Source organism: Triturus cristatus, chromosome 6 (genome assembly GCF_964204655.1).
Source record: "Triturus cristatus chromosome 6, aTriCri1.1, whole genome shotgun sequence".
NCBI lineage: Eukaryota > Metazoa > Chordata > Amphibia > Caudata > Salamandridae > Triturus > Triturus cristatus.
Window position 1 is genome coordinate 1,315,783,435 of NC_140589.1, and position 18,475 is coordinate 1,315,801,909.

The 18,475-nt window shown below is 44.2% G+C and overlaps 1 protein-coding gene across 1 annotated transcript in view; it reads right to left on the minus strand.

Annotated features, from left to right (window-relative positions):
• LOC146821360 (uncharacterized) overlaps positions 1 to 18,475 on the minus strand; it is a 450,624-nt gene that overhangs the window by 115,896 nt on the left and 316,253 nt on the right. Inside the window, exon 10 of the mRNA XM_085609832.1 lies at positions 14,195 to 14,305. Coding sequence (XP_085465958.1) covers positions 14,195 to 14,305 — 111 coding nt within the window. The remainder of the gene's footprint in view (positions 1 to 14,194; positions 14,306 to 18,475) is intronic.

Below are 18,475 nucleotides of genomic sequence, written 5' to 3' on the forward strand. Positions count from 1 at the left end.
TCATCAGGGTAAATCAGAACTGGCGCAGTGCGCTGGCAAAATCATCAATGGAAAACAAAAGAGGAGAACCCTTCAATGGAACGGAGTGTCACGGGAAGTGGCAAGGGCTGAGGAACCTGGTACCTGGAATGGTTTCCAGAGAGAGGACGATGGTCGTTGCAGGTTTCCCGCGGGGAGAGAAAGCGTTCGCTTTCCGCAGGTCAGCTTCGGGACGCTGTCTCGCGCTCGGGGAATCCAAAGGAATACGAAGCGCCGAGCCGGCGGGAAACGCGGTGTTTAAGCGTTTCCCCCGGAAGCGCTTCTGCGACCATTGCGCTGAACGAACGACTAGACCGGTCCTCGACTTCCACCCGGAAGTGAGTATTCCGGGTCGTATCTGTGTGTGTGTTTGCAGTGGCGAGGAACGGCAAGCGCCGTAACGCGACACAATTTTTTCTGGAAGTTAAAGGAAGCTTGTTTCAAGATTGGAGTGAAGGCCAGGTATGGTGGGAAGGGGTGAAGAAGGCAGAGGAGACAGGCTGCTACTCAGGGCTGCAATTATCATTAGTGCAGCAGGTGCAGATGCATTGAGGCCCCGGCGTGTGATGGACTTCTCAGCTATGGAGAGCGGTAGTTCTGTTTCTTAGGGGGTCTCCTGTGCTGTAAAGCTGAAGAAGGGAATGAGAGTGTTTTTGTTCAATTTCTGTTTCATTTGGTATATTTGCTATTTTATAAGTCTTACATTTAGAGTGGATTATGAGGTACAGGAAAAGAAACCCTGAAATGAACTCCTAAACCCTACCCCGTGCTCAGTTCTGCCACTCCTGGTAAAATTCTTGCCATAATATTTTGAAGGGGGCTCGCAACTTCAAAACAATTTGTTTAGGGGAACTCAGAGCAATGTTTGAAGATCTCTGCTGTGGAGACTGATATCTGTCCAAACAGGGTCAAATAAAATCCACTTTTGGTAACAGAAACCTGGCCTACCTACGTCCACGGGTTAAGAAGGAAGGATGTCCATGACTTGGCCAAGTCGACCAAACAAACTACTGACACCATACAACTGGAGATAACGGCCATCAGAGCAGACATGAATGCAGTGAATAACAGACTTTCCGCTGCTGAACAGAGGATCAGTGATGTTGAGGACATTGTTTCCAAGTCAAGTAAGGAGATGAAAGCCTTTTCGAACACATCCTCCATGCTCCTAAGACAGACGGCCGAGTTGGAAGACCGCAACCGTAGGGGCAACATCCGAATTCTTGGGGTTCCGGAGGGTTCAGAGGATCCTCTGGGCTCCTGTTTAACCTTTCTGGAGGATTGGATTCCTAAGTTCACTGGCATAACGTTCGACCAGCCCTTTGAATTGGACAGAGCACACAGAATTCCTTCATTCAAATCCTCCTCTCGGCAGGGTGTCCGCCCAATCATTTGTAAACCTCTCCGTTTTCGCCACGTAGAAGCATTACTTGCCCATGCCAGGAAAAATCACAACCTCAGTTGGAAGGGTAACAAAATCATCTTTACCCAAGACTTTTCGAAACCTACTGTGGATACTCGTAGGGGGTTCCTAAGCTTGAGAGACAAACTGAAATCCAGAGGTATTCTGTTCTCCTTTGTAGGGCCTGCTAGGTTCAAGATCACCGAGGGGGGGAGACACCTCTTTTTCACTGACCCCGGTGCTCTTGCCTCCTATCTGGAAGGCCCTCCTACTCAGGACATGGACTCGTCGCAGCTTCTGGTCAGCAAGAGAAAATCCTCACCGGGCCCGGCGTGACGCATGTACTGATTCCTCTGCTCCTTTTGTTATTGCCCGGTTCAGGTGTTCCGATGTGATGTATTGGCTCTTTTGGTATTTGTGTCCTATGGGTGGTATGGATCTTTCTTTGTGGGATTTGCCACGCTGATATGTCAACAGTTATTTGTATTCGAATTGCATTCTTACCAACGGCTCTTTGAAAGTTGGATACTGGGAAGGTATGTTTATGTATATATTTCGACCATGTTGTTTCCCCTGGGGGGCGGGTGGACGCTTCTGTCGTCGCACCTCCCACATGCTAGGTTTTGAGGGTGGGGTGGGGTGGGTGGGTCGGGGTTGAGAGCGCCCACGTTTATACGACCATTTTGATGGTTTTCACAGTTGCTTCCTCAATTGCTCTCCTTCTACTTTCCTTTCGTCTTCTCTTCTCTTCCCTTTCCTCCTTCTGCCTGTCTCCTCTCTCTATCTGGCGCCTCCTACTCTCTAGACATGACAAGTGGCCTATGTACCGTATGCTTTGTTCGGGATGGGATTGTCCGGTTTCCAGATGCGGAATACGTTATGGTTGTATGTTTATATTGGCGCCCACATTGGGCCTGCGCTGGGGTCATTAGAATTTTCACATTTTTTCTTATGTCACGACCCACACTTGTTGAATTCACCATATAGATACATTACTCATGACCATTGACAAACAAGGGATCCTTTTGAGTGATCTGAAGATAGCTTCCCTGAATGTCAAGGGCCTTAACCATCCTGTGAAGAGACGTAAGGTCTTGGAGTATTTAGCCAAAACCAAAAGTGATATAGTGCTCCTACAGGAGACTAAGCTTTCCGAAGTAGACAATAATCTGGTGAAGGGCAGCTGGATTTCGCAATTGGCATGCTCATCGGCAGTTAAGAAGAAGCGAGGGGTCTTAACCTTGATCTCGAGATCTGCTAACATCACGCTAGAATCCTCCCAGCACGATGATGAGGGCCGTTTCTTGCTCACTCACTTGAGGAGGGGCGAAGACGTAATCCATGTGATCAATATTTATGGGCCCAACACAGATGATCCCACCTTTTGGTCGGGCGTGTCCGACAAGCTAGATGGTATCCCTCGGGAAGATTTGATAATAATGGCAGGAGACTTCAATCTCCCCCTGGACCCGATAATTGACAGACAGTCCACTTGCCAATACCACCCTACAAGCGCACACGCTGAGCTCACCTCTATTTGCTCAAAATTTAACCTTAAAGATTCCTGGAGACTCCAACACCCAGACTCAAGGGATTATACTTTCTACTCGCCCCCCCACAATTCATACACTAGGATTGACTATATCCTTGTTTCCGGTGCATACACCAGCCTCATTGAGTCCTCTAATATTGCTCCACGACTGATTTCCGACCACTCTTGCATCTCTCTTACCCTGACCGGTAGCCACAGAGAACAAACTCCCAAACGGTGGCGGTTTAACAATGATGTCCTATCGGATCCTGAAGATAAAAAAAAGATTACGGAGGCCATTTCAGAATACCTTGACCACAATAAGGTGTCTGATACTACTATAAACACGCACTGGGACGCATTGAAGGCCACTATACGGGGGACAATCATTGCGATAAAAACTAAAATAAATAAACGATTGAACCAGGGACTTCTTCAATTAGAACGGGAAATTAGAGACTTAGAGACCGCCCATATTGCCTCCTTGAATGACTCCACTCTACTCTTGACTCTGACACAGAAGAAGTATGAATACAATAAGATATTGAGTGAACGAGCGGGGGTGTGGATTAATAAATTTAAGGCATTGAATCTCTGCGAGGCCAACAAGGCGGGGAAACTCTTGGCTTCATATCTTAAGCATAGACAAAATCAACACGTAATCTCTTCCATCAAGGACGCTAATAACCTAACCCACACATCTCACAAGGCCATTCTTAATACTTTCAAACAATTCTATCAGGACCTATACTCAAATAATCAGATTTTCGACACTGAGAAGTGCTCTGCCTTTCTCCGTGATCTTAATCTGCCACGCCTTTCAGACGATGACTCTGCCATGCTAGCAATGGAAATCAGTAGCTCGGAACTAGATAAGACGGTCAGGTCCTTGAAGGAAAATAAAGCCCCAGGGCCGGATGGCTTCACGGCATCCTTTTATAAGTCTTTCTTAACCCAATTAGGTCCTGTTATGTTGCAGGTTTTTAATCATATGGCCGATACTGGACACACACCCGACTCCATGACTGAAGCAAACATTGTAGTTATCCCCAAGGAGGGGAAGGACCCTGTTCTCCCAAAAAACTATAGGCCAATCTCGCTTATAAATGTTGACTGTAAAATCTATGCCAAAATTCTCGCGGTCAGACTCAATTCGGTCCTCCATAAATTGATAAGCAACTCCCAGGTGGGGTTCCTCCGTAACCGTTTATCTAATGACAACACACGACTGTTATGCCACGTATTAGAAAACGCTGCAACCAAAACTGTGCCCTCGATTGCCATCACATTAGATGCCGAGAAGGCCTTCGACAGAGTCTCTTGGCCGTTCCTGGAGCGTTGTCTGCACTCCTTTAGCTTGGGTAAGGACTTTATTAAAATGATTATGTCACTCTACCTAAAACCGACTGGACGTATAGCTGTCAATGGGGCTCTTTCGGAACCCTTCCCCCTATATCAGGGTACCAGGCAGGGATGCCCTCTGTCTCCATCACTCTTTCTTCTGGCGCTAGAACCCCTTCTTCAGGCTATCAAACTTAACAGGGACATTGCGGGTGTGGATATCAACGGCATCCGGGTCAAACTGGCCGCGTACGCGGATGACATTTTGATAGTTACAGAGCGTCCAGACTCCTCCATTACTGCCCTAATGGAGACGATTGCAGAGTATTCTCTGCACTCTGGATACAAACTTAACAGAGATAAATCGGAGGTTAAACCACTGAACGTTTTTTGTACTAGCGACATACTGGGGGACTCTGGGTTAGCATGGCAGTCGAGTTTCATCAAATACCTGGGGATTGAATTTGGTAATAACATCATGGACACCCTGTATCAAAATGAAAAGGTACTCCTGCAGAAAATTAAAACACTCCTGGAAACCTGGTCCCCTAAATTCATCACGTGGTGGGGGAGAATTGAAACTATCAAGATGATGGTTACTCCTTTAGTCAATTATCTCATAAGTATGTTGCCATTGCTACTTACCGACTCCTTTCATCATAAACTAGATACTCTTCTAACGTCCTTTCTATGGCGTGGTAAAAAAGCCAGAATCAGCATCCGTAAATTGAGGCTTGACAAGTCTATGGGTGGCGTTAACCTGGCAGACTTTCGTTTATACCAATATGCCTTTCTAGCGAGACAGGGTTTGCTCTGGGTCTCTCCTCCTGATCACTATATGCCGGTGTGGCTGGAGGTGGAAGGGGCTCTTTTACAGAACATATGTCCTCTGTCAGTTCTCACGGCCAACCGCCTTGTTGCCACCCACTCCAGATCCATCTTTAGGAACACTAAACTGTCTCTCTTAAAAGTGGACAGGTCCTTGGAGGTTGGTATGAGGGGATCCGATATGGAGTCACTTTGGCTTAACTCCAAGTTCCTTTATAATGGCGAACCTTTACTCCTTGACTCTTGGTGTAGAAGAGGTATCTTTTTTCCACACCAATTGACGGATGGCACATATCCTTTGACATTCAGGGATCTCCAAACCCGCTTCCACTTGGCTGATATCGAATTCTATAATTTCCTGAAAGTGAGGGCTGCCATTACGAAATCCAGAGTGTCTCCCAGCTCCCCTTCGCTTCCCAACTTTGTGGCAAAACTTAATAGGCTTGGTCATCAAGTCTCCGAAATCTATCGACTTCTGCGCCCAAAATCCGCCAAGCTTAATTCTAAGGTGGTAAGTTACTGGAACGAACTGTCTGATACTCAGCTATCCGATGTTTCTTGGCCCCAGTTATGGAGATCAGTCACACGTAATAAGATTTCCCCAGTCCTCTCCCAAACGAAATTTTGGCTATTACACAAAGCCTTTTGGACACCGGCCAGGCTGTTTTCCGTGGGGATCCGGGATGACGATGTGTGTTGGAATTGTAAGCAAGACAAAGGGGATTTGGCTCACCTTATTCTGCACTGCCCGATTGTGAAACCCTTCTGGGATAAGGTCTATCTGTTTTTGTATAATTTATTTAACTGTCTTCTTCCTAGGTCCTTATCATCCGTGGTAACTGCTTTTTTACAGGAGGACTTGCATTCGGAGGGGGATCGTGATCTCCTTGATCTACTGTTGATTTCTGCAGTTAAAATGATACTTACCAATTGGAAGGACACTAGCAAGGTCTCTTACAAGTGCTGGATGAATTGGGTCATTCATCTCAGGGGAGCAGATAATATTGTCCTACAACAGTCACCCTGGAAATCCTCCACGAGGAACATATGGTCTACCCTGGATGACTATTTTGCTTCTCATAAGCCGCCATGAATTCACTTTCTGGAAGAAAATTCGCAAGTCGTCATCATACCATGGCTACTGACCAGAACGGACACTAGATGCTGCATTACGTTATATTATTGTGAAGCTAGAGGCGCCGGATAACTCTCCCTTCTCTTTTTCTTCCCCCTTTTCTGTCTCTCCATTCACCCTCTCTCCTTTCTTTCTCTTTCTTTTTTCTTCCTCCCCCTCTTCGGGAGTTGGAGATTTCGGGGTGACATCACTGGCATGGTGTTCGTCTAATGTTGACAGCTATCTGCTGACCCGGTGAAACACAGTCATGGGTATTCGGGGGCCCTTGCCCTGATCCCAACTCCTGTACTGTTTTCTCTTTTTGTTTTCATAAAACTTTTCAATAAAGATATTTTGAAATTGAGAAGGAAGTGCCAAAAATGGTTTTAAAAAAACGGCTCAGCAGTGGGGCGGAAAAAGCTTCAGCATCAAAGGGTTTAAGGTATTCAAGTTCTTTCTCAATAGCCATTTCCATACTTTTGGGTACAGATGAATTTTTAGTTTAGAAGGTAGCCGGGCCATTGGTTAGTCTATATCTATGAGAAATTTGTGCCACAACTTTGAGAGAAAAAGTGCTATTATTGCAACACAGAGGTTTCTCGTGGCTAAAGTGATGTTGCAGGTCAAATTGGCTCCCAATGATGGCAGATGTTTACTCAGCATGAGGCAGTGCATTGATCTTGTTCAATAAGTAAGAACTATTTCCATGAAGGCATTTCTACATGAGTAACAAAACAAGGAAACCTATTATGGAAAGAATTTGTAGTCATAAACAGTTTGATTTAGGAGCTCCATCTACTGCCCTAACAGCAAAGCTTTACATACACAGTGTCCAAGATCGTGGAGTATACTGTGCTAATGTAAGGTCCGTTGCATTAAGGATAAAGGTAGGAAGATATGCAGGTGCACAAGACAGTTACTGAGAACTCGGATGGAACCCAGAGTAAGAAATCAGGCTAGGCATGAGAAAAGAAAACCTAAATGCTCTACAGGACCAGTGTGAGAGGCAGGGGCGGCTCCTCCATTATGGCGGTGGAGCGTCGCCCCGCCTGCTACGAGTGCAGCAGGCACACACATTGATAAAATTATATTAAATACCATTTTATTGATGTGTACATGGCTCAGCGCAATGGCAGGGCTCAGCGCAATGGCAGGGCTGATCAGTGCGATTGCACTAGTAATGCAGCCCCCTGTCAGTGCGCAGGTCAGATTCACTGGCAGCCTGCAGCAGAAATCTCACACGCGTACTTCAAAGCCTGCAATCCTATAGTTGAGAACACACAGAGGGACTGCAGCCGCAGGCCCCCAGCATCAAAAGGAGCGCTGGGTTAGCCTGCTCCAGCCAATCCTGGAGCTCCAGCGCAGCTCCAGGTTTGGCTGGTTTTGCGTTCTAGGGCGGAAGTCCTTCCCTTTCCGCCCGAGCCAAGGAGAGCGCAGGGAGGAAGGAGGCTGCATCCAGAGCCTGGGGCAGCGAGGACACAGAAAAGAGCGTCGGACGGCAGGGAAGTGCTTTGTATTTTATTTTTAATTGATATTGTTGTCTGTTCCCCCTCCCAGTCGTCAACCACGCCCCGCTACTCCTCTCCCACACAAGCCTCTACTGGTTAAAGGCTGAAACCCATAAAGCAACTGGAAGAATCCTTAAACGACATGCTGAGCGGGAAAGGTTTCAGAGGCAGGAGGCTAAGGGAATGCAAGAACTGCCTTTGAATTACTGAAGGTGGCACGTAATCCAATGCTGAGGAAAATATAAGTAGGAGGATTTAATGTGAACATGATCTCCCCAACCCATCCTGCCAATCTCGAAGGGTTCCTGCATTTCACAATAATGGTGCAAGATCAATGGCGGACCTTGACCACATACGGTGGCGGTGATCTGGATTGTATGCAGTCAAGTGAGAGGCTGTTTACTCAAACTGAGGGTGCTGGACGTGTGTGTCCCCAGAGGTAGTTTTTGGAGTAATGAAGGGAGCCTTTATGGCATCTCATGGTGACACAGTATTTCTAAAGGAGCAAATGAAATAGCAAAAGTTAAAAACCTCAAAACACAGAAGACTCTTTTCTTCTAACAGACTGACAGTAATAGAATTGAGGACAGAACCAGGAAAAGACTAATCTGAAATGTCAGTTCTTCCAAAAGGATATACAGTATCCTTGGAATCCTTTGAGACCTTGCACAAAAATCTTATAAGGTGGAGATGAAAATTTTAACAATGGAGTCTATACATATGTAGGAGAAAGACAAAAAAAGTCCACTGCTTTGCAAAACACAGGCCTTGCAGGACAAACAAAAAAGGAGCAATGTATTCCATTTCGACATGATGCAATACTTTTGAGTAGTAAGGGTGGAGAACTAGGTTAAATAGGTCAGAAATAGCAGGTGGAGGAATTCTATACTAGAAATGTGAATCCATATCAAGAAGGGTACTTGATTCATGTTATAAAGACAATCAGGATTCCACTATAAGGAGGTGGGAGCTTAGCAGATAGGGAAGGGATAATCCTGCCCATTGCACGTTTGCAGACCTGGAAATGTGATTTAAGTGGGTGAAAGGAAACCTCTACTTTGTCTGGATCTAAGGGCCATATGTATGAAAGGGTTTCACCATTTCTCTGTCAATGTTTAATATGTTTCTACATATGGCCCTCAATCAGAAAACACCAGGCTTCTAAAAAATTGCCAGGTGCAGTATCAAACTTGGGATACTACTCCATGCTGCTGGTAATGAGGGTCTATGCATCAGTCACAAGCGAGGGTACAGTTTCACAATCCATATCGGCCAGAATAAAGCTGAAAAAGAATTTGTTAATAAAGTGAAGAAAAACATGAGTCGTCCTTGAAGGGAAGACTGCTTTTATTCTCTGTTTCTCATTTTTAGGTCTCGCCTAGCGACGCAGCGCACACGCTGCTCACTCCTGACAAGGTCTATTGTTGTCGCTTTAGCTTGCGAAGCGAGGGTGGAAGATCCACCCATGCTTCTGATTAGCGCCGGTCAAAAATGCGCACTTTTCATTGGCAGGGAGGCATGTTTTGTTACCTCCCAGTCTCCTGCTCGCCGTGCCTGCCCGGACAGGAGATGTGCACGAGCACGGCGTCTTTCGCTCGCAGCGTTTTAGGCATATGTGCAAAGTGCTTGCTTTACTTTTCTTTTCCTTGCGCACGGTGTCTCTGGCGATCTGATGCACCTTTGGTTTTTTTTTTCTTTCTTTGGTGGCATGCCGCATTTGAGCTTGCATGCAAGTCTTGAAGGGGCCTGGGAAATAGCCTGTCTCTCAGCTCCCGGCCGATGGCCCCCCTTTGGAAAGTTCAACCTCGGCTCCCACCAGAAAGCGCCGCAACTCTCCCTCTGAATGTGGGCAGGGGGCAAGTAGGAATATGGCGTTGCACCTCTTCGGAGAGTTATGCCCAGGAGTCTGTAGTGGCTCCTCGGAGAGACCTCGCCTGATCCCCCTAGACCGCAACAGAGACAGCTTGGCTGGCGAAGTGATGTTCGGCCGATCCCACTGGTAATCCAACAGCATCTCCTTCACTGCAGTGTGCATCAAGGAGACCGGTGGCGGGACTAGATTGCGGGTAGTACGCGAGGGCTCCCGATTCCCTCGAATCTCCAACTCCTCTTCCAGCTCCTCAAAGCTGCAGGCCCCGAGCTCCCGGAAACGGCAGAGACGAGATGGCTGGGCACGCGAGTCAAAGCACCGGGAGTCCCAGAGGACCTGGCCGAGACCAGCCAGAGGAGCAAGCGGTGCTCTGGGCTCGCAGGGGATGTGTCAACCAGCAGCAGAGCAGTATAGGTAGAAGCCATAATAGCCACGTTGCAACCCCCTGGACAGCCCCAGAGACCGCAGCCCTAACTCTAGTCAAAAATCCACTCCTCCATGCCCCTTCCACTTCTAGGTTAACTTCCACTTCACAGTGATCAAACATGTTGCACGCTCCTCTGCCCCAGGCTTGCAATTGGTCCACACGAAAGACGTGTTTGTCTGATTGGGCCAGTGTTGTTCTTTTGCTCTCTCCAATGAGCACATAGTAGTATGAGGAGAGTGCATCGTTTCAATCGGAGGGTGAATCTCTTTGAAACCCTTTTATATTGTGTGTCCGGTTCGGCTGCCAAGTTAGGTCAAGCGCAAAAACACTTGGGTATAATAATCAGATGAAAAGGATCAGCGCTAGGGTGACCTTGCCACAACAAGTTATCATGCAACACTGATCTTAGGTCCCAACACCGATAAGGCTAGATTTATTGGAAGGGTACCAGTGTTTTGTTAACGTAATGCATTCACCATTTAAATTACATTTCAGGTCACAGAAACATACTCCAGGCTTTAATAACAGATAATAGATATATAGATAGATCAGCTCAATGTCGTGTTTTCTATTAAGCAGCGGCCGGAGTCCATTAAAAAATATGCACTGAGGGCTGAGGCTGGGCATCCCCGCTTGGTAGTGTGTCCGGGCGGGCAACTGCTGACCGCTTTCATGGTTCCAGCACGTCCGTGTTCCTATCTCAATGCCACAGACGTGTAGCCGGAAGTTGCGCCAGAGAACACCGGCATCTTGCAAGGTATTGCTTTGTTTGTTATGACTTGTTCATAGTAGTGTTTTCCTTCAGTAACTCTGTGTCGCCCCTCGGTCCTGGCTTCACTTTCCCGAGCTTGTGTGATCCGCTACTTCAGAACCGCTGTTTCCCCAGAGGCTGCGGTAAAGTTTTCAGGGTGGTGTTTGCAGGAATCAATACTGTCTTTTTCAAAGCAAGGTGAAGGGCCGCAGAACCATCTGTGCCACTAATAATACAAATCCCAGAATACATTAGTATAACTAAAAGCCCAGTAATAGAGCAACATATTCCCCTCTGCATGTAGCAACTGGTTGCTCAACGGCATGTCGTTTGTTGCCCCCCTCACCTATAGGCTTTGGTGTCGGAGTGTCCCCATCTTAAAAGACAAACAAGGAACAAATGATGCCCTCGGGTGAATGGGTTAGGTTGTACCACAGTGGAATAACGAAGGGGCATCTTGATGTACAGTAGCTGGAGGTTTGGCTGAACTGTTGTAGTATGGCACAGAATAGTTAGTTTTAATTTTAGCTGGTGCTGTTTATTATAACTTTTTTAGTGTGGCACAACACAGCGGCATCTTGGATTATAGCTCCTACAGTTGGATTGGTTTAGCTAGTGGCAGAACCACTGGAATTATGCGATTGTGCGGCTGCTGAAATTTTTTGCATAATTATTGATTTGCCACATTTGTCAGGCAATCCGTCATCTGCCGCATAATCTACAGTTTTTGACAAAAAAAAAAAAAATTCTAGCTCAAATGGGTCAAAAAATGCAGCGACACATGTTGCAGTGGAAGGCCCTTTGCAAAGCTGGACTGGTCACCTTTCTGTTGCTTATTTCTATATCTGGGTGATAAACTGTTACTAATGAGGTGCAACCAATGCCCAGACAGTGTTACTTGTACTGGGTGGAGAGATTTGGGGGCGACAGTACTACTATTAGTAGATTTAGATACTCTACCAGTAAGTCACCAAATCGACTAGTTGCTATTTAGCGTTGCAAGTCGTACCGATGATGACCAGTGTGGCCTGGAGCCAGACTCTCTGGGCAGGAGTAACCACAGTGACGTGGCTTTTTTTCTAAATAAAAACAGCGCAGTTTACTCAGCAGTCACCAAGTGGAACTGTGAGTAGCCAGCGCTGTACCACTGTAAACTGTGGCTGTTAATTGGTCAATTAGCTTAATAGTCCCGCCTTAGTACCACTTTATCTCATTTTGTAACCTCCCATGGCGGCACCCCCTGTTATGAGTGTTGTTAATCGGTAGGCTTTAATTACAGCCTCCGAGCACTATTTTTTCAAATAGGAATAGGTCTTGCATTACATAAAAGGCATTGCCATTTACAATGCCAATAGCTCAAACACCCATTCATGCGAGACCTATTGCATTGCAAATGCTTGTTTTAAAATATTGAGGACCAGTTGAAAAAAAATATATCCCCACCTAAACACAATAACTTTGCACTCTCTCTGACCCCGAAACCCACATGGCACGCTATTCAGCTGCAGCCTACAGGTTTTGGGCACAGGGTTAGCCTTCGGCTATGCTTTGTATCTCGTAACTTTTGTATCTCGTACCTTTCCCTGCAGTACATATTAGGCATTTTCTTAGGACAGGATTTATTGGTTTTTCAATTTCACCTGTATAAATGTCAATAGAAAAGCAACCAGTGGAATCACCAATAACTTGGCACCAAGCTCCACATGGTATATGATCACAGGTACTTACGGCAACATGCCAGATACCCGCCTGCCTATTGTGAAAAAATACTATACTGAATGGTAACGATTACTTAACACCGTGCACGGAGATTTCTGAATCTTGCAAGTATTAGCAGAAACTAACATCTTTACTGAACTACGGAGTATGTAATAATAATACTAAAAAACTTTATCTACCATAATGCCCTGCTGGAAGGACGGGTGTCACACTTTTTAAAAATTGTTTAACAAAATCCCCCCCCTTGATAAATTCGCATCCAATTTTCCAAGATCACATGTAGCTGGACATATTTCGCTTTTAAGTCGTTTTATTATATATGGACATATTGCAAGTAGTCGAATTTTCTTTCTTGTTTATGGCTGCATGCAATATCTGAATGTACCTGATTCAACTAAACTGTGGACAGAAAATTACCCTGAATAAGCCCTGGGCATAGCAGACACTGGTACCGGTGATGTGTTAGGTAAGAGTCTGTGGTTTATGGGAGGGATGTTTATGCCATCTCATCTAGAGTCTGGCAGAAAGAGTGAAATGGGTTTTTTGTTTGTGGTTTGTGAGTTTACAGACGTAGGCCACATTTACCCATTCTTTCTGTTTAAATGGGAATTGCAAGACAGCTATAGGTTTGAGTGCGCCCACCTTGGCCCTACATTGCACCAATGAAACTTTTATCACAACAGGATTGAAACACTAGTTCCCATTCTGACAACCAGGAATAGGCTGCCAATTACAACTGTCACTTTTCAGCCAATCAAATTTCAAGCTCAGATTCAAATTTTTGTTTGACCTTCCTTTACCAATCTGCACATTTATTTAAAGGATTCAATTTACATGCATGTACACTTATTTTCTGAATGTCTGTACAGTTTCACATAAGGAATATAAAGCTATAAGCAATAAAAAGTGACTTGTCCTCTGAACTAATCAGCTCGATCATACCTTCAAACAGGCTACTTACTGCCCCATAAGTAATGTTATATGTTCATGTATGTGCCTGCATATAAGAATTATCTTACTAAGAATAAATGTAGTTTAGCAAATGAAGTTATTGTGTCAACGTGTTTTAATAGAAGGATACCCCTTTTCTACCAGTTGTTGATCTAACAGATGGAACAGGTATTGCATGAGTCAGCTCAGTGATTTATGTAATGATAAATACATATGATAAACTGAACATTGAATAGGTGTTGTATAACTTGGGATACTGGTGCGTGTATGAGAGTGAAATATATTTTCAAGTACACACTAAAGGATTGGTATTTACAAACGACATCCCTCATGCTATTTCTCGTGTTTTCTTGAAAGACAGTTAGCCATCTGTAGTCCATGGAAAGAGAGACTTAATGCTATACAATCCTGGAGAAGTACTTCTCAATGTATTTTATTAATGAAACACAACTACAACACACACATTTCCAAATCAATTCTTAATCTCTTTACATGGACTAATATAAGCAGCATACCTTAGATTGTCAAAAGGGGGAGGTAGGCGAGGCCTATCCCTAGCATTCTTCTCCATGACAGATTAAAAAGTAGACAAACTGTGCATGGTATTTGGCATGTTTTCTGGTTAGGATCTATGCATCTGTACGTGTTTTTTTGTTGAGAGTGGCTTTGAGAAAGAATTTTCTAAACCTTCCTTTCAGGACAAAATGAATATAAATTTAAGAGTGGTCACTTACTTGGAGAGCTGTCGACGCTGTGCCTTCTCTCTGAGTCTTCACTACTCATGGGGCACAAAGCTTCATTTTCTTTAGCTCTTAACGAAAAGACGGTTGTGACTATAAGAGGACCTGTTAACAAAAGGATTCAGAAAATACTATTGGCCTACAATTGACCTGTAGTTTACAAAGAATTATTAAAACATTCTGCTCAGAACGCTCTAGAAAATAATTTATACACTTGTGCAGAAATATAGGGACAGCAACACATTAAGTAGATGAGAATAGGCATGGGGAACGCAGCATACATAATGGAATAGAGGCCGACAGGGAGAATGCTGTGTAGACAGTAAGGCAGGGATGTCACTAAATAATTCAAATGCAACAACTACCAGGAGATGGATGTAATGCTTGAATTAATCTCAGCTACTGGCTGCATTCTAGCCCATCGTTTTCACCCACCATGTCGGTTCAGTTTTGACCCAGCCATATGGAAATCAGTCTTGAGCCTGCTCCAATGTGAACATTCCAGCACGGACTGCTAGGCCAGGTCCTTCCTGAACCAGAACACAAGCAACCCAAGGACAGTTTCACTCTGACTGGGGCCATTCAGTTGGATGTGGCTTGGTATTAGTGGCACAGTAAGCATGGTACATATGTCTGGGCATATCTATCGCACTTAGGGTATAGTAACTGCAAGAACAACAAGGTGATGGGTGGAATGCTTGAAATTATCTCAGCCACTGGGTATCGCTCTAGCCGCACTCCAGTCCCTCGTTTTTCACCCACCCATGCCACCTCAGTTTGGACCCAGCCATATGCAAATCAGTTTGGACCCTACTCCAACAAGAACAGTCTAGCCCGAACTGCCAGGCCACTCCCTGAACTGGACCACAAGCAAAAATCAAGACTGGTTTCACCCTAATTGGGGCTCTTAGTTGGGTGTATGTAGCTTGTTTCCTGGCCTGGCATTTTGGGCTGGACTGTTCCCATTGGAGCACGGTCCAGACTGATTAGTATTTTGCTGTGTCAAAACTGAGGTGGCATGGTGTGCGAAATAATAATGGCCTGGAATGCGGCCCATGGAATTACCAGCGACTGACATTAATTTAAGCTTTCCATCCATCACTTTTTTGTATAATTTAGTTTGCCTCCCTAAGTGGAACAGGTATGCCCAGACTTGGGTCCTGTGCACACTGTGTCACTGGAATAAAACTATGCCTGGCTGATGAGCCCTACCTACTGCAAAACCGTAACCATGTTGCTTGTGTTTCATTTCAGGGAGAACCTGGCCTGGCAATTTAAGCTGGACTGTTCCCATTAGAGCAGAGTCAAGACTGATTTGCATACGGCTGGATCCAAACTGAGGTAGCATGGTGTGCAAAATAGCGATTGCCTGGAAAGGTAAAAGTGTCTGAGATTAATTAAATATTTCACCACTTTTTTCATATACTTTAGTGTGTCGCGCTAAGTGGGACAGGTATGCTCAGAAGTGGGCTCCCTGCGCACTGTGTCACTGGAACCAAGCTCTACATGGCAACGAGCCCTAACTAGGGAGGGCCTGGCTGCCCAGGGTTGGCCTTTTCTTATTTGAGCAGGGTCAAAACTAATGCGAATATGGCTGGGTATAAACTGAGGTGGCATGTTGTGCAAAATAACGATGGACTGAAATGAGGCCTGACTAATTACCAGTGACTGAGATTAACTCAAGTCATCAATCCATCACTTTTTTGTACACTTAAGTGCGTCACCCATCACTTTTTTGTATGCTGTACTGTGTCACCCTAAAGTGGGATGGGTATGGCCAGATGTGGATCCCTTGCACACTGTGTTCCTGGAACCAAGCTACACCTGGCTGATGAGCCCAAACTAGGGCGAATCTGGTCCAAGGTTGCTTATGTTCCAGTTTAGGGAGGAACTGGCCTGGCAGTTCGAGTTCCCATTGGAGCAGGATCAAGACTGACTTGCATATTGTTGGGTTCAAACTGAGGTGCAATATAACAATGTTCTGGAAAACAGCTTCAGTAATTACCAGTGTCTGAGATTAATTCAAGCATTCCATCCATCACTTTTTTGTATAATTTGCTAGATAATTCAAGGCATGCCACCAGGGAGAAGTTAGGCTCAAGCTTCCTGCGGGGTTGGGCATATGCTTAACCTAGAATGAATGAAAAACACAGAAATTCACTGGGGGGGGGGGGGGGGGGGGGGGGAAGGATAACGTGACATTATAGTTAGGTGTTGAAGAGATAAGAATTAATAGTTACAAATCAAAAAATAAAACCTGAAATTCACCAGTTATAATGTAGAGAACTGACTAGAAGTTGCACTCCTGTCATGCAATGCTTATAACCTCACATATTTCATCACTCATGACATGTTACATTACATCACTAATGACTTCTCAAATTATCATTGATGACACCTCAAATGATAGTTTAGTACTACTCCATAATAAGCAAGGTGCATTTTGAGTGCATCTCTCATGGATTGCAGAGGCACATTTCGAAGTAAGATGTGGCTTAAAGACTAAGCTTGTTGCAAAAAAATCTGTGAGTAAAGTCAAGGCTTCTCTTGACAATAGATTATCCACCAGTGGTTGTCGGTGATTGTGAAAATGTTAAATAGTTGTAATAGAGTGCTACAGTCAAATTCTATGTGAAGAAAACATTAAAGAGGTGTGAATGTTTGTTTCCAGAACTTTCCTGAAGAATTTGAGGCACTGCAGATTGTAGAAGAATGTACGATGTAGGGGTGCCCCATTTAGAGGTGGCTTAACTCACACTGGGGTTGTAAGCATGGCTCTATGCTTGTATGCCACTGTGCTCATCTCAGGAATGCTCATAGTGTATTTTTGCAAATTATGGAGTGTTGTCCATGGGGCCTGGTAGAAACAGTCTTACCAGTGGCAAATGAATATCTGTCAACCTCTTGACTTAAAACTGCGGGCCATGAAGGGTTTTAAAGTTCCCGGTAAGGAGATCAGAGTACAAGCTCTTTTTGGAGGGTTTTCAAAGTTAAAAAAGGGGATGATCTCATTAAAGTCTATAGAGGTTTATTTTGTTTGTTAAGTGGGTGAAAATCAGTTAAAAAAAAAGGTAACATCCACATCACTCATTACATGTAAAATTATATCATTGATGACATCACTGAAGACATCTAAAATGGCATCACTGAAGACATCACTGATCACATCACTGATGGCATCATTCAAGCTACTGCTCCTCAAATTGAAACAGTGTAGTACTGGACACTAGTCTCATTCAGTATGGTAAATGTTAGGTAGCACACACTTTAGCTACCAGTAAGTGTTTACATGCATGCAGTACATCATCAAAGCAAGGCAGAGATTAAACACAGCTAGTGTCAGTTGCAGAAGTAAGTTTCAAATAGATTGTGTCTTAATTCAAAGGCCTGCTACTAAAAATATGTTGGAAAAACTAGAGCGTCTCCTTACAATACATTATTCTCCTGTAGATTCATGTGTACGTGCTGACATTAAAGAGTTGTCATGTAGAGCTATATATAATGTCTGTATAAACTGGAGATTTATTCCAAAAGTTCAGTCGAAATGATATGACATCATACATTGTTTTTTTAATATATTACCTATAGGTGACTCACTTACATAAGGTTTAAATTGTAGGATGATCTTAGGCATTATTAAAATGGTGGACACCATTCTGCTCATTTGAGGAATATGTGTAGAGTAGTTTTACATACTGAACAGGGTTGTCTACAGAGCCTAGCAGTACTTGCCTTAAATAGAAATGGACCTCTCCTCTTAAAATTCTAAGACAGATGAGGTATTTAACAGACACAACTCATTAAGATAAATAATAACCAAACACTGTTTTTGAAGGGTTTTCAAGGTTTATTATGTTGCTGATCTGATTAATGTGTACCAAGACATTGCATTTCTTACACATCTCAATAACAGTACAAAAGAGGATTAAATCTACTTATTGTAGGTAATTTCACAGATATGCTTAATATTTTGCTTGTTGAGAAAATACTGCAAATGTTATAGAAAATAGGGATCAAGGTGTACCATGCTGAATACCTTTAAGTATGAAAAGCTTATAGCAAACTGTCAAATCTGTTGGATGATGTCATCAATTATATGTCATCCGTCATGTCATTTAACATGTCAAGAGTGACATAATACATGAAGTCATAAGCACTGCATGGTGGAGGTGCAAGTTATAGTTAGTTCAGTACACTATAACTGGTTAATTTCAGTATTTTTTGTTTTCTAAATATTTATCTTTATATTATTACAACTCCTTATTGTAAAGCCAG